Genomic DNA, 20,454 nt, shown 5'->3' on the forward strand with positions numbered 1-20,454 from the left:
ACTGCACAGTTACTTTTTTAAAAACCTTTAAAAAGTTCACCTTTAACTAACTTTACTTTGCTTTGTATGGCACAGTGTCATTCCACTGTTCCTCTATGGCAGCCAAGCGTATTCATAGTGGAGCTGGGTTTCCCACAGCTTGCAAAATGCCAGGCCACGGAGTTACCTACTGCAACACCCAATCTCTTTAACTATGTTGTCTTGGTGGGTGAAGAAAGCTTATATACATTAATATGGTGTAAAAGTAGTGCAAAGTGAAATTTCCGTATCCAGTTAGATGGGAATGCAACACCAGTTCATACATTTGCCCCAGTATTTTGTGCTGGTGAAAAGTGTGCAGATGTATGTGACCCCATCACTGTGCATCTCCCAGGATCCCAAGCATTAAGATGTCTGCATCCTGCTTCCCAGACCCCCTTCCCTGCCACAGCCATTGAAAGATTGTCTCTGCCTTTTACTTGAAGCCTAACTGAACATTCAGTGTAAATCAACTAAAACTCCTCCAGGTGCATCTAACAAAAGGTGTGCAAAGTCTTAAGGTGCCCATACACTGCACGATTCTCGTACGAGAATCGCGGGAAATCCCGCGATCGTACGGTCGCATCTCTTTTTCTCGAACCAGCATGCTAGAAAATCCGCCGAGAATTGTATGATTCTCGGCGGGTTTCTAGCCTGCTCGTTCGGCAACTGCGGAACGGGCCGGTGTGCGCACACGCACACTGCCCGTTCAGCATTGCGGTCATCGGAAGCCCACCCCTCAGCGGGGCTGGCTTTCGATGATCGCAAGTACGATCTGCCTGTCCAAGATGGGCAGATCGTACGAGCTTTTAATAAGCTTACGACCATCGCAAGACAAAAGTCTTACGATGGTCGTAAGGTGTATGGGCACCTTTACAGTTCGTTTTCTTTAGTAGGCAGCCACAGCCTGAGTAGAAAAGCCTGTCCCCTGCCAGCATACTGGACCCTTGCTCTCTGTGTGGAAGCAGTGCAGTGATGTCCATGAAAAGGCCCAACATGCCCTATGTTGAGTCAGAGCTAGAGCTATCCAGTCAGCAGGAAGCACAACTTTTCCTTTTGCTGATTGCAGAGATATAAGTCTGACTTTGGTGGGTGGCATGTTGGTCCTTTGCAGAGAGAACCCTGCTTCCACACAGAGAGTAAAGGTCATTCTCTGCAGTATGGTGGCAGGGGTCAGGCTTTTCTACTCAGGCTGTGGCTGCTTTTTAAAGAAACCGACTTTAAAGAACAACTCTGGTTAAAAATGTCATTAACACTTCATTGGGGCTACCCCCGCACTGCAAGGTTTAAGTGCTTGTTTTTGCCCAGGGTAAAAAAATAAAAAAAGTTATACTCGCCTGAACCTCCGAGCCGGCCGGCTGTGGCAGTCCTCCCATTTTTTATTTTGGGTATAGATATACTTTAAACTGTATTTGGTCTTTATGAATTAGGCAGAGGGAATAACAAAGATCCAATATTAAAATGGCTGCGGCAGGTAGGAGAGTCTGGGAACCAAGACATCTTATTGCTTGCATCCCTCAGGACCCAATCACACTATATCCAGATCATCTCCAGACCAGATTGTTTTCCCCGGACCCAAAATACATCCTAATGTATCCCTATGCTATTTCTGGCCTCTGTTCACACCAGCGCAGTCCGTTCCACACCAGACCAGAAAAATACTGCATGTCTCATTTTGTCTGGTCTGGAATGCACTGGAACTGCAGGCAGGTTCACACCATTTTCCGGACCAGATCCAGACCAGAAAATGGTGTCAACCTACCCTGAGACATACACAGTGAAGGTTCACATAGACCTATGCTCTGAAAACTGAACACAAGTAGAGTTCAATTTTACATAAAATGCTAGAAGATGGGGTTGGGTCTGTGAGTCAGAGACAGAAACAATGTCTGGGAGATCTGTAATCATCAATAGATATAAAGCCTGGGGATAAGTCAATAGCCACATCTTATCGAAGAACTGTAATTGCAGCGAGAGCCAAAAGCAACTGCATTTTCATTGCCCTATTGCAGGATATACAAAGAATCTGGCTGGCACTGATTACAGTTCTCTTACTGACATTATGACTAATAAGGCTCCAAGTGTATTTCCACTTTTGCAGCCAAATTGAAACACCTACCTTATATTTGTTATATGTTCCCATTCACAAAGTATCACTTAAAGGAGAACTATGGGGTCAGTGTTTTTCCCCATAGTTCTCCTACTGAAAATTGCTGTGTGTACCTTTATTCTTGCTTACAAATTCTACTCAGAATTCCCCTTCTATGTTAGGAGCTGTGGAGTTAATGTTCACCATAATTAACCCTGTGTGTACTGTGCTGGCAGATCTCATTCTCAGTTGTAAACTAGATGCGAGCGCTGTCCTAACAAAGGGTTAAAGAAGGACTCAGGGCAAACAAAAAACAAAGCCACATTGAAAGAGTTATGTGCTATTTTTTTCAAGGGGACCCTATTAACTATTGATGCACCGATATATTGGCCGCAGAAACATATCGGCCGAAAATGACACTTATGGCTAAATGCTGAATGTGCCATTTTCCTCCTGATACATTGGCGCATCCCTGCTTTTTTTCCTCCCCGCTGGGCACTGCTCTGTACCCAGGAGAGAAAGTGACAGCCGGCCGAGCGCTGCGGGAGGAGAGCACTGTGAGCGGCCGGCGTCTCCTCCCACACCACTCAGACTCCTATCACAGTCTGGCAGAGCGGTGTGGGGGCGAAGACAGCCCGCGCTGTCACAGGAGCCTGAGCTCTCCTCCCGCACCACTCTGTTTCATGCAAGGTTGTTTCATGCAAGCTTTTGGGCAGCTATAGAGCTGCCCGATCGATTGTATGCTGTCAGCAAGTTTGTGCCCTACCCCTCGGTGCCGGCTATCCCGGGCTCAGCTGTCCTCCGTGCGAGCCCTGGATCGGCATGGCGAGTCTCTGTGGCTGGATTGGAGGGAGACCGGTACACTTTTACCACCCGACCTCCCCTCTAATCACTGGATATTACATCGCTTCCGGTTTCAGTGTAAGATTTCTCTGGCTGTTGTAGCCAGAGAACAAGCTGGTGAAGCAGATCTCTACTTCATCAGCTTCTTTGCTGATCCCTAGTTGAGATTAGGAGTTTCATAGACCCCTGATGTCTCCATAAAGAGGACCTGTAAAAAAAAAAAACACATTTAAAAATTTAAGTCACATATAAAAAAATACAAATAAATCTTTAAAGTCCCCCGCCCCCCCGTACGCGCAGATATAAAACTTAAACATGGATGCACCTATGTGCGAGAATGACCATTGCGCCACACATGTTACATTTCACCGCAAACGTCGGAGTGAGAGCAATAATTTTAGGCCCATCAATCACTGATAACACTAAATTGATGAGCGGTAAAAGCTTTTAAAACGTCACATAGGGGCAATTTTTGGTTTCGTAGCTTTTTGGGATTTCTCGGGCCCACGCAATTTTAGTCCCCGTTCACACTTAGCGATTTATCGCGCGGTAATTCCCGCGATATCGCGGCAATTTACCGCGCAACATCGCTCTCCAATGCTTCTCAATGGGTCAAAGGGTCCTGCTGTCACGGGTCTGCGTCGCTACAGCATGACCCTTTTTGGAGCGGATTTAGCCTTGATTCAAGCTTGCTCAATGCAAGCATTTGCGCGATATTGCGCGACAAATCGTGCGATATCGCGCAAAATGCAAAGGCCCCATTCACACTGCGCGATTTGCAAATCGCACTTTTGTCGCGCGATTTGCATTTTGCGCGATATCGCACAATTTGTCGCGCGATATCGCGCAAATGCTTGAATTGAGCAAGCTTGAATTGCGGCTAAATCCGCTCCAAAAAGGGTCATGCTGTAGCGACGCAGACCCGTGACAGCAGGACCCTTTGACCCATTGAGAAGCATTGGAGAGCGATATCGCGCTGTAAATTGCCGTGTGAACGGGGCCTTAAGGTTTGACATGTTTGGTATCTATTTACCCGACGTGATCCCATCTTTTATATTTTACCAAAAAATTGGGTAATAATAAAGGTTTCATAACATGAGGTGAGGAAAAAAATTTTTTTTCAAAATTGTCGGTCCTTTTTTTCATTATGTAGTAAATAAAAATCCCAGTGATGATTAAATACCACCAAAAGAAAGCTCTATGTGTCCCCCCCACAAAAAGAAATTGTATAAAATGTATTTCAGTACAGCGTCGCATGACAGAAAAAATGTCAGTCAAAGTACCGCAGCGCTGAATAATGAAAAATGTCCTGGACAGGAAGGGGGTTTAACACCCCGGGCTTCAAGTGGTTAACGATCTCAAGGCTTGGGTGGTACATTGTATGTCAATGCACTTTCTCTCACTTTGCCCATCACTTTAAATTGCACTTTGAAATTGTTTAGAATAACTTGCAGTCCCGTGTATAATCCTGCTCCAAAGAAATTAGAAAGGTAAGATTTTTTTCCCCCCAAAATGATTTTAGGTGTGCTGTGTGGACAAGGAACACATATAGACATGTAGTGTGAGGGGGGTTCTCAAAACTGACTGTAAAAGTGGAAGCACACTTTAAATGCAATGTCCAGAGACATTAACAAAACCTCTCCCCTGTTCCTAGGTGAAGTGGATGATGTACTGGATAATATTTGCACTTTTCATGACAGTAGAAACATTTACAGATCTATTTCTGTGCTGGTAAGTGTCTCACGTTTACATTTTTTACATATTATATATGTATACAGTATATATTTGATATTAGATATGAGTTTCCGGTTTTCACTGAGAATACAATAGAGACGGCCCAATGTTTGGGTAGAAGTGTCTATTATCATATATGCAAATAAAAGTAAATAGTTATTTTTGTCTGGTCTTCAAGTTTTTGTAACAATGTTTCATCCTCTTTGAGTTCTCGGTGTATATAATCTATTTTCTACTTGGTTACTTTGTATCTCTTAGGTTCCCATTTTACTATGAGCTGAAAATAGCATTTGTGGCCTGGCTCCTCTCGCCTTACACCAAAGGTTCCAGTTTACTTTATCGGAAATTTGTCCACCCCACCCTGTCATCAAAAGAAAAGGTAGAGACGTTTTCATTTAAAAATATATATTTTTACATTGTATGGATCATTACCTTTGTTCTATTTTTCCTACAATCTGACCACAGTTGTCACTGCTATATGTTAGCAGCTTTTAGGCCCCATTCACACTTGCAGACTGTTTGTGTCCTGGTGCTATGTCATCTGATGGCAATCACAGCATGTGCAATTACATGAGAAGGAACTGTGAACAGCTGCATGCGGAAGCACCTGCTATTATATTGTACAGAGCCGATCGCCCACACCGGGACATGAGGTACAGGAATGTCCTCCATTCCAGTGCAGTGCAATCTGAAAAAATGCTGCATGCACTATTTTTTCAGATCGCACTGCACTGGAACGGAGGGCATTCCTGTACAAAGATTCTCAATGGGGTTAAAGGTCAGGACTCTGTGGTGGCCAATCCATGTGTGACAATGATATCTCATGCTCCCTGAACCACTCTTTCACAATTTGTGCCCGATAAATGACATCAGGGGCGTCCCGAGGCCGGGTGCCACCCAGTCTCCAGACCAGGTGTCACCCCGCCGTGTCATCATCTCGCCTGCGCGTGACGTCACCTCATGCGTGCGTGATGATGTCATCGCGCATGCGCCACCATTTGATTGACACCTGCTGGCCGCCATCTTGGTGATGGACGCCGGCAGAGAGAGGAGGGGACGTTCACCCGGCAGGATGAGGTATGCCGCTGGGTCCCTCCTGACACTGTCGGGCTCTTGGTCCATGACCAAGTGCCCAACTTTTTAGAGGCGCAATAGTGTCACCCAGGTGCGGGCCGCACCCCCCTTGTGACGCCACTGCCTGACATTATCATCTTGGAATATGCCCAATTTGCCAACAGGGAAGACATAATCCATTGATGAAAAACCTGATCATTCAGTATATTCAGGTAGGGAGCTGACCTCATTTTTTGGGCACATAACATTGCTGAACCTAGACCTGACCAACTGTGATCATAACACTAAATCCAGGTGATGTCTTTCCTTTGGCCAGGAAGCGTATTTAATATACAGGAAGTGAGTAGAAATCTCCCAAATGGGAGCTCAGACAACACTAAAAAGTTGACAGAGTTTGTAACTAGTGATGCACCGATATATGGGCCGCCGAAACATATCGGCCGAAAATGGCACATTTGGCTGAATGCCAAAAGTGTAATTTTCCTGCCAATACATCAGCGCATCCCAGGTTTCTTTCTTCCCCTCTGGGTGCTGCTCTGTGTCCCAGCAGGGTGGAGAGAAAGTGACAGCCGGCCGAGCGATGCGGGAGGAGAGAACTGTGAGCGTCCAGTGTCCCTCTTCCCACACCGCTATAACAGTCCGGCAGAGCGGTGTGGGGGCGGAGACAGCCCGCGCTTTCACAGGAGGCTGGGCTCTCCTCCCGCAGCACTCGCTCAGCCTCCTGTGACAGCGTGTGACAGAGGAGAGCGGGTAGAAGCAGTCACTGATCAGTGATCGCTGAGTGTTTGTACATAATTGAGGACATGGTATGGTTACTGCATCCTCAATTATGAATGAATGGGAGTGATCTACATCCCCTCCTGTACATTCATAGTTGTAGTTATGATGAGAACACAAAAAAGCGCCAGAGAGGACTGCTCAACCAGTACAAACCAATATACACACGAGTATAGTCAGAATCAAAGTCTGTTAAAAATTGATAAAATGAATAAAAATTGATGAATGAATAAAAGCACGTTTGTAAAAAGGTCTGTAGGATGCTGCCCCAAACCAGCCAGGGAGACTGCAAAATCAAGGGAAAAAACACAAACAAGGGGCGCCTTTCCTGGTGCAGACAAATTTATTAGGATCAGGATCAGAGGTAAATATAAAACATACTCACAAAATTCATGATTGAGGTATAAAAAGTATAAAAAATAAGTCCATGGACCCAAGGAAAAGTCTGTGAAAGCTGCACGGCCGTGTCTATGTGTCAGCAGAGGAGACTGTGTGATGTGTGATGACGCGTTTCCAGGGTCACACCCCCTTCATCAGATACAGACCTCCTCCGTCCCATGTGCTAGATAAAGTGGTGACTGGCCAATCGGCAAGTGTGCGGGAGCCCTGTCGGTTCAGACCGCAGCTGTTAGGAATGTGTGTAAAGTGTCGTCCATGGCTATAGACATGGTGCCCTGTCCTGTGACTGACGGAACTGCCCGTCGTGGCGCTGGACCAATCACGAGAAGGCTATACGTGGGCTCGCCTGGAGGGAGTGGCCAATGTTAGCGTCCAATCCATGGGGCAGTAAAAGGTATTTAATGTAATAATTATATATATATTACATTGCACCTGCAGCCGGGGGCTTCATTTAGTGGGGGGCAGGAAAGTCTGTGACACGGAGCTGGGCAGAGCAGGATCGGGAGCGCTGCTTCGCCTGCGGCCCGGTACCATTTGATCCACGGACCGGTACCGGGCCCGGGGGTTGGGGACCACTGCCTTAGGAGACATAATGTGGCCCTTTTAAAGTTTATGTAAACATTCATGTAAGCAAGTGCCTGCTTTACATTTCTACCTGTGTATGCACTTCAAAGTTTATTCAAACATTGTTCCTATAGGAGGCTTTCAGTGACCCTAGATCCTATATGTGCCATTGGTAGCTTCTGCAACCAAGGAGGACTGGGCTGGGAGGAAGTGGGACATTTGCTTCCCTGACCAGTGTTAATAATGGTATGTTGGGCTTGCGACCCTGACCATAGATACTCCCAGATTCAGACATCGATCAGTCAGTGACACATAGAGTGCCCTATTCCCAACTCCATATTTAGACCTGTGATCACAGAATCTGACAAAGTGAAGTCTTTCAGCATCAACTTCCTTTTTGGCTTTCTGGCTGGGTTTGGCCCGAGGAAGCTGATGCTGGAAGAGATACATTTTCTCAGAAATCTATTCCAACACTGAAAGGGCTACTGTGTTGTATTTACTTGTCACATTAAAGAGTTACTTCCTCTCAGTTATATATCCAATTCAAGCCTTACTTAAACGTTTGGACCTGACTGTGGAAAGCCCATTGGCGGGGAATAACAATGGCCACTCGGGAGTAATATAGTTCATTAGTGTACCATCTGTTTATCTGTTATTGGCTAATACCTGTCCCCCTTTTATTAATTCTAGGAAATTGATGAATGTCTCATCCAAGCAAAAGATCGCAGTTACGACGCCTTGGTTCACTTTGGCAAAAGAGGACTCAATGTGGCAGCTTCAGCCGCGGTCACAGCTGCAGCAAAGGTAACACAGACCTGCGTTTTTAACATAAAACACTTGTAAAATAATGGCCCCCCACACTCCCATATGCTGTATGACTGCACAGTTTGATAACAATATGTATATCTTGCATAGTCCTCTGGCATTTACATGGTGACTTGGTGTACACAGTAGGGTTGGTGGCCCTCTGTATATGCCATCTCCACATTGACTCCAGCCAACAAACAAGCACATTTTAGTTACTTTAATGGGACATCCAGGTTGCAGTAAAATTTGCTGTGTTTATGATATGGTGAAAGCTACTGTCAATGGCCACAATTTTCGTATTGGAGGCGGCACATCAAAGTCCTGTAAATATGCCGCCCAGGGCCATAGGAAGGGTGAGGTGAGTGAGGCACTCGCTTCGGGCGTAGCTGCGAGGGAGCGCAACCAGGGCCGGATCTGGACCTGCTGGGCCTGGTGCCCAGCGGGGGTAAGAGGTGGGTGGGTGCTTTGGGATTTGGATGCAATGCTGATCGCCTCACATTACCATCTCACTTACATGCAGCTTATTGGCTGGCTCTCAGGAGGGGAGGAGTTTAGGGCAGCTGCACTGCTGATTGCCTCACTAATTGGCTGATGTATGGAGTTCCCAGCTGGCAAATGGCTGTCAGCTAATGCTGCTAAAAAACAGCTGAAAACTCTATGCCCCAGCCAATGAAGCATTACACCTTTGACCCTCACACAACCCCTCCTTCTATTCACCGCACGCAGAGCTAAAAAGTGCTAAGATGGCAAGGAAGACTTCTGGATGAAGGAGACCTGGAAATTAGTTAAATATGTAATTGGGAGAATTTTCTGCCATAACCTGCTCTATCACCTCGTGAAGTAAGTAATTGGTGTCATGTACGTGTAGTTAGCACTTAAATTCAGCGAATTTCATGATATTTGGCAAAGATATATAAGTACAAATGCACTGATCAGAATCACAAGAGGAACGTCAATTCTAATGCATTGGGAGTATTTTCTGCCATAACCTTCGCTATGCCCATCACCTCTTAAAAAATCCCCATTTACATTGTCTGGTCTGGCCACTGTACTGGCATGGCCCATGAAACTTGACCCCAGGACATTCCCCAGAGGCAGTACTGTGAATTCTGCGAGATGTGATAAATACCTGCAAGCTTAAAGCTGGCCATATAGATTACTCAAATTTTGGCCAATTTCTGCTAGAGTTTGACTGTGAGGACAATCCGTGTTTCAATTGCAGTAACTAAACTGAAAAAACTTTTGAAGGAAATAGGGATGCACCGATACCGATACAAGCATCGGTATCAGCGGCGATACAGAGTATTTGCATGAGTACTCGTACTCATGCAAATACTCCGATACATAAAACGAGTACCTGTGCCATCTCTGAGGATACGAGACCGCCGACCTCCATAGCGTCTGCATTAAAAAAACATGGCCGCGAACTTCTCCTCCACGGCCGCAGTAAACTCCGCCTCCAAGTCCTCAGTTCTCACTCCTGACTGGAGCGGAAGCCTGTCAATTACCCAAATGGCCAATCAGCGGGAGAAGAGGCCAGCATGGAGCAAATTACTAGGCTGTGACACGGAGTGGCTGAAGGAGACGTCACAGCAGCAGGTTAGTAGCACCGCATGGCGGCTGGGCACATGACAAAAAAATATATATATGCCTGTAATGTCGTAATGTTTACTGCATATGCCATATAATATAAAAAAAAAGACAATAGAAAATGAATATATAGATTATGCTTATTGCTAACTAAGGCTTGCATCCCCATAGTGGGGAAAATAGATGAGCACATGTCCAGACTCCAGAACACTGTAGTGTTCCACAGCTATATCCAATTCTGTAAACCTGGCTTTATATTATAAAAAAGGAAAAGTAAGTATTAATTTAAATACTCGTGTCTCGTGGTGAGACGTTGCAGTACATTAATGGTAGTGTTATATATATATATTAGGGATGCACAGATACTTTTCGAGTACCAGTGGCGATACTTGGCATTTTCATGAGTACTACCAGGGTTGCAGCTGTTGCAGCTGGGACCGGGCTCTGGCACTCCACCACTGTCCTGAAATCATTAGTCTGTATTGTTTTAGAAAAAATGTCACATGACAAGAAACAAAAATGTATCAGTACTTGTACTTGTAAGTACTCGGCAAGTATCAGTACTGGTACTCGCAAAACTGGTGTCTATGCATCCCTTTATTTATAAAAACAAAATCATACATTAAAACAGAGATGTACAAATCCCAGGAGCTCCGTGTGCACCTTACAAATGACAGCTGCCTCCTAACTTTTGAATGTTTCTCTAGTCTAGTCTTGGAGCTCAAAAGTATCGGTACATGTACTCGCACTTGTACCGAGTACTGTACTTGGTATCTGTGCAACCCTAATATATATATATATTTTTTTTTTTTAAATGAATACTTACTTTTCCAAGATGTCTTTAGGCTAGTCATGTGATGTGCAGGTTTCTCTTTCTCTTTGGATCTTCTTCTGCAATAACTTTTCCTTCAGATATCAGTGTGCCTCTCTGCATTGTTGTCTGTGAGTGCAGGCTGCCATCAGGATCTCCCCTATGACTCCTTTTACTCACAGGACAACCTGAGTCTTGCAGACCAACACACAGCAAATATGTCACGGGAAGATATATACATATACAAGATTATATACATATAAGTATAGGACAGAGAAAAGGGAAGGCCCAGAGGGCCTGTACGGCCAGAACAGGCCTGCACATTGGGCCTGTACACTGTGCACACTTGAGCAATGCATTTGAGGTTACAGTTGGTAAGAAATAAACACCGGGGACTTGTTTTTATAGCGCGTACATTTGGGACACGCCTGTATTCGTACAGTTCTGTCTCTGGCTGTTTATTTAGCAGTCTCGTGGTGAGACGTTGCAGTACATTAATGGTAGTGTTGTCAGCTCCACTTTCATCTGACATCATTCTCTCTCGGTAGCCTAGTTATATCAAAACATGATTTCACAGAATCTAAGCCTTTGTCATCTTCTTCTGAAAGCCTGCCTATTCCCCGCACATCTGTAATCCTTCACTGTAGCTGCACCCAAATTTAATGTCTCCGCAGCCAGATCTCCTGACACCAGAAAACGTGAAACCCCGCCATCCTCATTTATCAAGGTTTTAGGCTTTAGATTTAAAGAGACCCTGTCACCAGCCTTAAAAAATGCCAGTATTTTACAATACCTGCTTTTGCAAATCACTATTTTCTTTTAGAAAGGAAAGGAGTCCTACAAACTTGACATTGTCATAATACATTGGGTGTGAGTGATTGTAGACATGTCTGTGAAGGTTCTCATTCATCCAGGTCATGACATATCTGTAAAATATAAGTCAAGGCACATGGCAACAAGAAAAATACGGCAAGTCCAGTTGCCTTGACTTATATTTTACAGATACTTGCATTTAACAGTTCCATAGGGAACGGCATATCGAATCAGCGTGCACTAGGTAAGGTACCAGGCCTCTGACCCTTCTGGCATTTCAGCCTTAAAGCACACAAATCCTTATTCCTTGACTTACAATATGAAATTCAAACAAACAACCATTGCCCTAAAAAGTAACTTTCAGACTAAGGAGAGAATGTTTCAAGAAAAACCACACTGCGGTTTCAAAATCATATGCCACCATTCAGGTTTTCAGAGGTGGATACACATACCTGCAGTTTGTCTTCGTGGTTTGTCAAGGTAACTGGACTTGCTGTATTTTTCTTGAGGACGTTTCACTAGTCATCCAACCAGCTTTCTCAATCTGTAGACAGATTCTTTACATACAATCCAAGCCCGCCATACGCTTTGAAGGTGACCTATATACTATCATATGTCATTCACTGTTCCATGCGAATAATGTCATTAAGGGTCACAACCTATTCCTCCAATGTAGGAAGTACTTGGGATTTCCAGTGTTTTGGGGTAACCTGTCCGGCTGCTATAAGGAAGAACCTCAGAGATACTTGAGAAAATCACTCATCCTCATAGTTCGAGCCGACGGGTGACAATGAAACTGTCACAGGTCGGCTCAATAGATCCGGAAGTGAGCGAACACATACCGTTGCTCGCTCACTTCTCGATCGTCTCCCTGCAGAGAGTAACGACTGTCAGTCACCGCTCCTCGCAGGGATTCCCCTCTCCGATCCTCCAGTGCTGACGGAAGGAACGGATGGGGAGGGGGTGGGCACCGCTGGCTCTTCCTCTAGATAGGCAGAGCCAGCTGTCACTTACGCAGCTGGGTGGATCCAGACAGTAATGTCGGGATCCGTCCTGGCTGCGGCGGTGTCAGTATACCGTGAGCTGTAGCGAAGGAGGCCATGTAGTCCGATCCATGGAGGCCTCACCTCACAACTTACAGGACTTAAAGGATCTGCTACTGATAACACTGCATACCTTCAGAGGTCTAGTGGAGTCCATGCCTCAATGGGCCAGGGCTGTTTTGGCGGCAAAAGCGCGACCTACTCAAAATGACTTGGTGATGTAACTTTACCCATGGAATAAAAAGAACTTTGCTTGGAGAACCTTTGGGGTGCTGGTGACTTAGTGTTTTGTTTATCTGATGCAACAGCACCATCCGCTGTCATTTCAGCACCCCCTCCATTGGAAGTTGGGGCAATATCGGTCAGGAGTGTGGTGGGATCCCCTACATGACTTTACTCAATATTAGGCAGGGAGGGAGAGGACGGGAGAGATCCAGAGTGTATAAGAAAGAACAGGGAGAGTCAAACGGAAGAGGGAGAGAAGGGAGAGAGAGAATAGGTCACCTCTACAGCCTCAATCCAGGAGGCTCAAGTATTCCGGGGATCCTGGTATTCACTTTTATATGTGTCATTTGTATTATTTGGAATGTTATACGTCCCGGCTGAATATCTTGGCCTAATAGACACAGTGAACAACACATTTTATTGTAACACTGAAGACCAATAAAGAAAGATGTGGACATTTCATTTCACTACCTGAACATTTTTTGACCGCTTTATTAAAATTGGAAATGCGGTGTAATTCAGATTTGAAATGTTAAAATACTTCTATACTTGCCAGGTAACACACTGATCCGATAATGTAAGCCCTGGTTCACACCTAGGTAGCACCATTTGTGCGCTAGTTAGCAGCATGCGGTTATTTGCGCATTTATGCGCTTTTTAACACGCGTACATGAAGATCCACGTTTTGCTTGGCAGCTCATAAATCATTGTGGGCAATGGAAGAGCGCGTGTATAAACGTGCATAAACACTCACGAAAATGCTCAACATGCTTCTGTTGTGCTTTTTTGGGCATTTCCAATGAAGTCTGTGGGGAGGAAACTTTACCTGCCCAAAGAAGCTTCTGTATCTTTTCAAGCGTCTGGCATTTTCCTGCTAAGCGTTTTTCTGCTCAGGTGTGAACCAGGGCCATTGAAAATCATGGGATTTCTTGTGTTGGGCAGTTAAAAGCGCTTTTCGAACTGCTCAAAAACGCCTAGGTGTGAACCAGGGCTAACATTTTTTGTATCTCTTTTAATTAATTTAACTTCCACTTTATGTGTCATTGGCCAGCATGTATGAAATGGATATTTTTTACCTAAGCAATGTTTTTATTTTCTTCTTTCAGGGTCAGGGGGCACTTTCAGAAAGACTGAGAAGTTTTAGCATGCAGGACCTGTCTAGCATTCGTGGTGAAAGCCCATCGCCGTCTCCGGTGACTGTGCGCACATCGAGCAAATCCACCAAGTCTAAATTATCCCGGAGTGCAACCCAGGGCAGCGAGCCATCAGGTTGGTGGAGATGTCATATAACCGTATCCTTGTCCACCATGTCACCTTCTCACCTAACGATGTCCTACGTGTCACTGTGATCACACTGGTCTCACAAACCGCCATCCTGAACAATACACAAATGATGTAGCTTACAACAGACAACTGAGCTTTGTTTCAGTCTAATCCCAGCATGCAGACGTATGAGGGAAATTGTTCTTGCCTGATGCAGAAATCTGCACTCCTGCTATACATAAATGGTACATTCCTAAAGCAATATTCTGTTTATACTGTACGGGCTGACAAAAAGAGATTCTTTCACCCGAACCCTTGGTCCAAAATTTACAAAGATTTCAGCTGTACCATGAAGTCTTATTGAAATACTAGATGGCTTGGTCTTAAGGCGGACCTGAGTCCAGATGTGAATATTCAAGTATTTCCATATTCCTAATGTGCTTCAAAGCAATCCCACACTGACCTCTGTAGCTGCAGTCAATGAGGGGAAATTAATTCTCAGTCTAAAGCACTTCTGCGCTCCTTCGCATAACTCCAGCTCCATTATTTATTAGAAGCCTGCCAAGTCACTGCTGGGAGGGGGAGCAAGGGGAGCTGAGCTGTTGAGTCAATGCTAGGAGAGGGAGCTGAGCTGCTGAGTCACTGCTAGAAGCAGGCAGGAGAAGCTGAGCTACTGAATCACTGCTTGGAGGAGAAACATAGGGTGCTGACCTGCCGAGTCGCAGTTGGGAGATGAGCTGCTCTATAAGGAGGGGCAGGGGATACTGTGTTGCTGCTGGAAGGGGGGAAGTTCAAAGGTGAACTGAGTTGCTGAGTCACTGCTGGGAAGCAGGAGCTTGAAAAGATGAATTTCGGAGTCATCACTGGGAAGGGGAAGCAAGGGGAGCTGATCTGGCAGAGAGATGGACTTCAGTGTTTTTTCTTGCAAAGTGTGAGCATGAACTGCTCCACAATGCCTGCAGCTGCAGAGGTCAGTAACAAGTCAGGTTCTATATTAGAATTCACACAGTTTTCCAGTAATTCAGTTCTCAAAGGAATAAAATGATAGTCGCTGTTTTGCTTAGAGGAAATGCTTGCATAGCTCAAAAGTACTAAAGTAGCAATAGACTGGAGAAGCAGGAACCAGGAGATGCACATGCCATTTATAGCTTTATGAATGCCCCCGGAACCTTGAATACAATGGTACACATAGTGATTTTAAAGCTGACTTTAAAAATTGCTTATTGTTATATACCATTAAATAATGATTGAATTGATACCAGCCTCCTGTAAGGGCCTGCACAGTAGCACTCACACCTGGAGAGGGAGGGGATACTAGAACCAGACTGCTGCATGCACATGTGCTGACAGGCGACATGGTAAAGCAGAGTAGAGGGATTACCTCATCAGTGTGCTGCTGCTACTTGCAATCAGCAGGCTGGGGTGTGTTTATCTAAGTAATCTTTCTGCTATAGCAGTCATTTATTTCTATATGCTGATTCTAAGGCTCCATTTACACCTGAGCTGTTGTCCGCACGTATTTGGCTGTACGGATACGCGCGGAGCCGCTCTAAGCAGGGAATTCAATGCACTTAAATGTGCATCGTTCACACCATTGCGGGGGCCGTGTGGTACGAAACTGCATGGCCCTGAAATAGTACAAGCGTGATAATCCGGCGGATTCCGCACGTTCGCGGCTATTATCAGCAAAAGAGTGGCATCCGTGGGGATTTTAAAATGTTAGCGTTTTCGTCCCGCACGTTCTTCCGCGCGGAAAACCATGCGGGAACCGCAACGCTATGTGTGAATGCAGCCTTAGTCAGTAAAAACCTCATCCATTTAAAAACTTGGGGTCTTCTACCTTCTTAATTTGCAAACCTTACCACTGGTAGTCCAATTCTTTCCACTTAATTCTGTTTTCCATTATTTGAAAGTTTCCTTTCACTATTGGGCCATGTTTAGGCATAGGAATAGTATTGCCATCTATATACCAGTGTCCAGCCTGAGGGTGGCCGCTGTTTATCTTGTAGCTACTTCAAAGGCAAAAAAAGATGGCTGCCACTCTGTCCAGTAAGTTGTGGAAAACCAACATGCTGTGGTTTCACTCTCTTTTGAAGCTACAATAGTTTCAGTATTAACTTCATGAGGTCATTATATGTAAATGTCTCAAACCCTCACCCCCAACCACCACAATACATATAAATAGTATGAGTATTGTACACAGCAGAATGCGGGGAACATAATTACAGTGAGGACACAGGACTGTTTGTAGGGTAGCTGACTTTATTCTGTATGTCGTTTGTCACTTATTCACAGAGAATGCACGCTTTGTCCTGTGTGCATGCGATCGTATGACTGCTAATCATCTCACTTAATGACTATACGAATAATATGTTATTTTAGATAATATATTATTGTAAAAGGTTAATTGCATCTATGTACTAATATTACTGCAATAGGAGAAGCATTGATACTTGTAGTGCTGGAACATTTCAGCTGTCTGTGGCTTCAGTAAGGGTGGCACTGTATTGGATTAGTCACAGCTTTTGTCCAGACGGATGTTGCATTAAAGGTCAATTGGACTCTTTTTGTTGCTCTCTGCAGTTTCTCTTATATTGGAGTCTGTGGACAAAGCTCTGATAATAGGCTTTCACTGGTGAAAATGCATCATTCAGGATGATTGCACTGCTACAATGTATATGTTAGTAAAGAGGAAGTAAACCTATCTAAAAAAAAAATAGTATTCTCAAAAATGCATAGTACTCTCTGCAGCCTGCTTACTTAAAGCAAAGAATGGATGGTCTGTACCCTGGGTGCTGGTACGGCTCATTGCACTCCAGCAAATCAGTCATAAAAGAGCATAAATCACAGCCAGGGCTTTCCCTAAGGTATTCCCCGCCTGAGACGATGTCGTCCCGGGATAGGGGTTGGTGGCAGAGAACGGTCACAGCTGGGTGGGGAGGGGATGGGCAGTCACCAGACTGCGCTGTCAGCGGCTCTGTCCAGCTTCCTGCCCAGTTCACCGATGTCACTGGTTGCCAGGAGCTCGGCAGAACACCAGCCAGAGCGCCCCACTCAGCTCCTGGCAACCGGTGGCATCAGTGTGCTGGGCGGGAAGCCAGACAGAGCACCCCAGTTTGCCAAGTGGTCAGGAAGCAGGCTCACAGGTAACCAGGACTAGTGAACAGAAAGTATGGACACACAGGTAAAAAACTGAGGCACTAAGGCCCCATTCACATGGGGTGTTCTGGAAACCCTGTGGCAGGACTCTACAGATTCCTGCGGAAGGAATGTACCATACATGATTACAAGCGGACTGCTGCTGCCAGATGTGGCCACTGTCACCCTGTCATTAACTTCACTGGGTACAGCAGCCACATCGCACCTAGGATTCCTGCCACAGGAATCCAAAGGTTCTTGCCGCACAAATCCCAAAACACGGCATCTATGCACGTGTGAATGGGGAAGAGGAGCTAAATACCCTCCCAGACTAATTACTGGGAACTGCTTGCTGCTGGGAGACACCCGCTTGTGAATGATGGAACTAAATGCTTGAGGTCCGAGGACCACAGTGCCACCAGCAGATGTTCTGGTTCCTTATGCTCTCTGTAAATCCTGGTGGTCAGTCTAAGATAACTGGGACAGAAAGTGATGGGAAATCCAAACTTTTATAGATGTCGCCAGAACGCAAAGTAAGAGGGACTCTTCCAATGGGGACACTTGTTATGGTGACAACCTTCTAAGAAAGGATATCACCTTAGTTTAGCAAATATTTCCTCTCACTCCTTATTACTAGGTTTGTATATTGAAATTCCTACGTAGAGCCGCCCATCCGACAGTTCATAAAATAATCAGATTTATTGAACGTTCATACCATCCAAGTACACAGCAAAATCATCCCATACCGATCCCATAGCCAATAGGTTTGTATGTTCATTGTTTGAATGATTTTGGCGAGCACTAAACGTATGAATGTTACGTGCTTTTGTTTCAAAAGATACCCCAGCTGAATGTTCTTGAAGGGAATCGTTGATTGATTGGCTTTATTGAGTTGATCGCGATAGTTTTTTCGAGATAAGGCCAGGACTTGGGGATCCCCCCTTTTCTCCATGTTTTAACATGTCCGCTCAGGCCGTAGAGGCGTACTGGTTTAGAAATCTATTTATTTTCAGTCGGACGCTGTTTTCACGCCCAAACTCCAAAAAAATTCTGTTACTAATAACAAATTGGAAATCAAAGGGTAGGAGAATTTCCTTGTGTCTTAGTTATTTGGAATAATTCCATACAGTAGCCTAATGTTGGCCCATTTTGCAGTGTGTACGTGCTGTTCCTCCGGCAGAGTCCTGAGAGGTGAGTGTAATGGCTCCATCCAAGGCTTCTGTCCTAACAGCTTTGAATTGCCTTTCCTTGGACTGATAATCATTTGTGTGCAAATACATCATTAGTGTGGTAACCCCATTTTTGGTCAGACTTCGTTACTAACCGTGGATCATTTGCTAGAGGAAATCTGTAGACTAGAAGAAGATGACTTTTCATGCATGGAGCTTTTCTGTGCTTTACAGAGGAGACTGTAGTGATGTGTTTGAGCTGTATATGGCGTCTCTACCTTGTATGAATATCTATGGGATAATGTGCCCTCTACTGTGTTATATGAGCATAGCAGTGTTAGGGAAGATGTCTTTATAGGCAGGGGGGGATCCATAATATGGTTTCCAATATCCTTATTGTTATCTGCATTGGTTCCTTATTCCCAATACACAATTGCATTGCACTTATTTCTAACACTTTGGTGTTAATATTGCATGAGAAAGTGTTACATACGAAAACTGATTTATAATATAACATAGTGATATATGAAAAGTTTTTAAAGTGTATCTCTAGGCAAAACCTTTTTCATTCATTGAAGGACACAGTGGAAAGATCTTGATCTCTGTACCGATGGGTTATACCACCACTTACAGGAGTAGGTATAACCCATCGGTACAGAGATTAAGATCTCCACTGTGTCCTTCAATGAACGCAAAGAAAAGGATTTTACAGTGAGTACAAAAAAATCCTATTTTCTCTTTCGTTCATTGATGGACACAGTGGAGATCTGGATCTCTGGCGGGTGTGAGGAGGAACATGTCGCTGTTAGATCACTGACAACCTGTCAGTGATCTTTGCAGTGGCACGTACCGCCTCACAGCCGCTGCTGTTTCAGTGACAGCCGGCGTCGGAGCAAAGGAGGAGACGGGGCCCGGCAATGGAAGAGGAGACAGGGCCCGGCGATGGAAGAGAAGGTAGGGCCCTGTGCATGAGGGAGAGGTGGAAAGCGAAACGGGGCTGACAGGTAAGAGGTGTGCAGGGGTGTGACCAGCCCACCTGAGACCCTGCAGAGCCCACCATGGCGGGCTCTGCAGGGTCACTCTTAGGTGAGTGGTTTGGGATCTCAGGTGGGCTCTGCAAGGGGCGTAACTAGAAATCACAGGGGCCCATACAAACATTTGCTATGGGGCCCTGTGATTTCTAGTTACACCCCTGGTTATACCTACTCCTGCAAGTGGCGGTTTAACCCATTGGTACAGAGATCAAGATCTCTACTCTGTCCTTCAATGAGCGTAGAGAAAAGGATTTTACAGTGATTACTAAAAAATCCAATTTTTTTGGGATGGATTGGGGAAGTGTTAGACCTTCTGTCTATGGTTGTCTGTGTCTCGTGTGGGGAGATTCACCCCTCTCGTTGTCGGCGAAATCCAAAATTTTAGAGTTGTCCCCAGAATAATTGGTAAAGGGAAAATCTTCCAACAGAAATGTCTGTTCTGTGGACAAATAAGAGGGGAAAGTCCCATCACTTTGGGAGATTTCCTCTAACTTCCTGTTGCATTTCTGGGACAGGAATGAAGGGAAATTTCACCAATGGTGTGCAGACAGGAAAACAAAATCATGGCAGGGGTTTTAACCCTTCCCTACTCCATCCAAAATTTTAAAAAAAGTTTTGTCTATACATATACTTTTATGTAAACCTGTAATGAACACATATGAAGGCTGCCATTGGCACTTCTAAAAAGGTCCGTTCATGGCTGTCTTGATGATCCAATGCTTCAGTGTTTTTTAAATCACTGATTCAGAACAAGTATGGAGGTGAGGCGTTTTAGCTTTACATTGACTTTCCTGATCTGCATGCTTGTTCTAGGCCAGTAACTTGGAACATGTAGAACCAGAGAGAGACAGGCAACTGGCATTTCAGTCGGCGGTCTCCACAGGGCTGTTCCTACCTTTCAAGCCACCTGAGCCCCTTGAGCCGGCAAGGGGGTTGGAGGAGTGGTAGGGGGGCGCTGCTGCTTGTCGTCTTGTCCAGGGTGGAGGGTGCTGCTGGTCATCTGGGTAGGGGGCGCAGCTGTGTGTGCTTCTGCTGGTTGTGGGTGGGGGGAGCGGAGGGTGGC

The 20,454-nt window shown here is 45.2% G+C and overlaps 1 protein-coding gene across 1 annotated transcript in view; it reads left to right on the forward strand.

Annotated features, from left to right (window-relative positions):
- REEP1 (receptor accessory protein 1) overlaps window positions 1-20,454 on the forward strand; it is a 50,935-nt gene that overhangs the window by 12,946 nt on the left and 17,535 nt on the right. The window contains exons 3-7 of the mRNA XM_018568435.1: window positions 4,605-4,681; window positions 4,943-5,063; window positions 8,189-8,302; window positions 13,894-14,056; window positions 18,344-18,379. Of these exons, the coding sequence (XP_018423937.1) occupies window positions 4,605-4,681; window positions 4,943-5,063; window positions 8,189-8,302; window positions 13,894-14,056; window positions 18,344-18,379 (511 nt within the window). The remainder of the gene's footprint in view (window positions 1-4,604; window positions 4,682-4,942; window positions 5,064-8,188; window positions 8,303-13,893; window positions 14,057-18,343; window positions 18,380-20,454) is intronic.

This window comes from Nanorana parkeri, unplaced genomic scaffold, assembly GCF_000935625.1.
Source record: "Nanorana parkeri isolate BGI_ZX_2015 unplaced genomic scaffold, ASM93562v1 scaffold1188, whole genome shotgun sequence".
Classification (NCBI taxonomy): Eukaryota; Metazoa; Chordata; class Amphibia; order Anura; family Dicroglossidae; genus Nanorana; species Nanorana parkeri.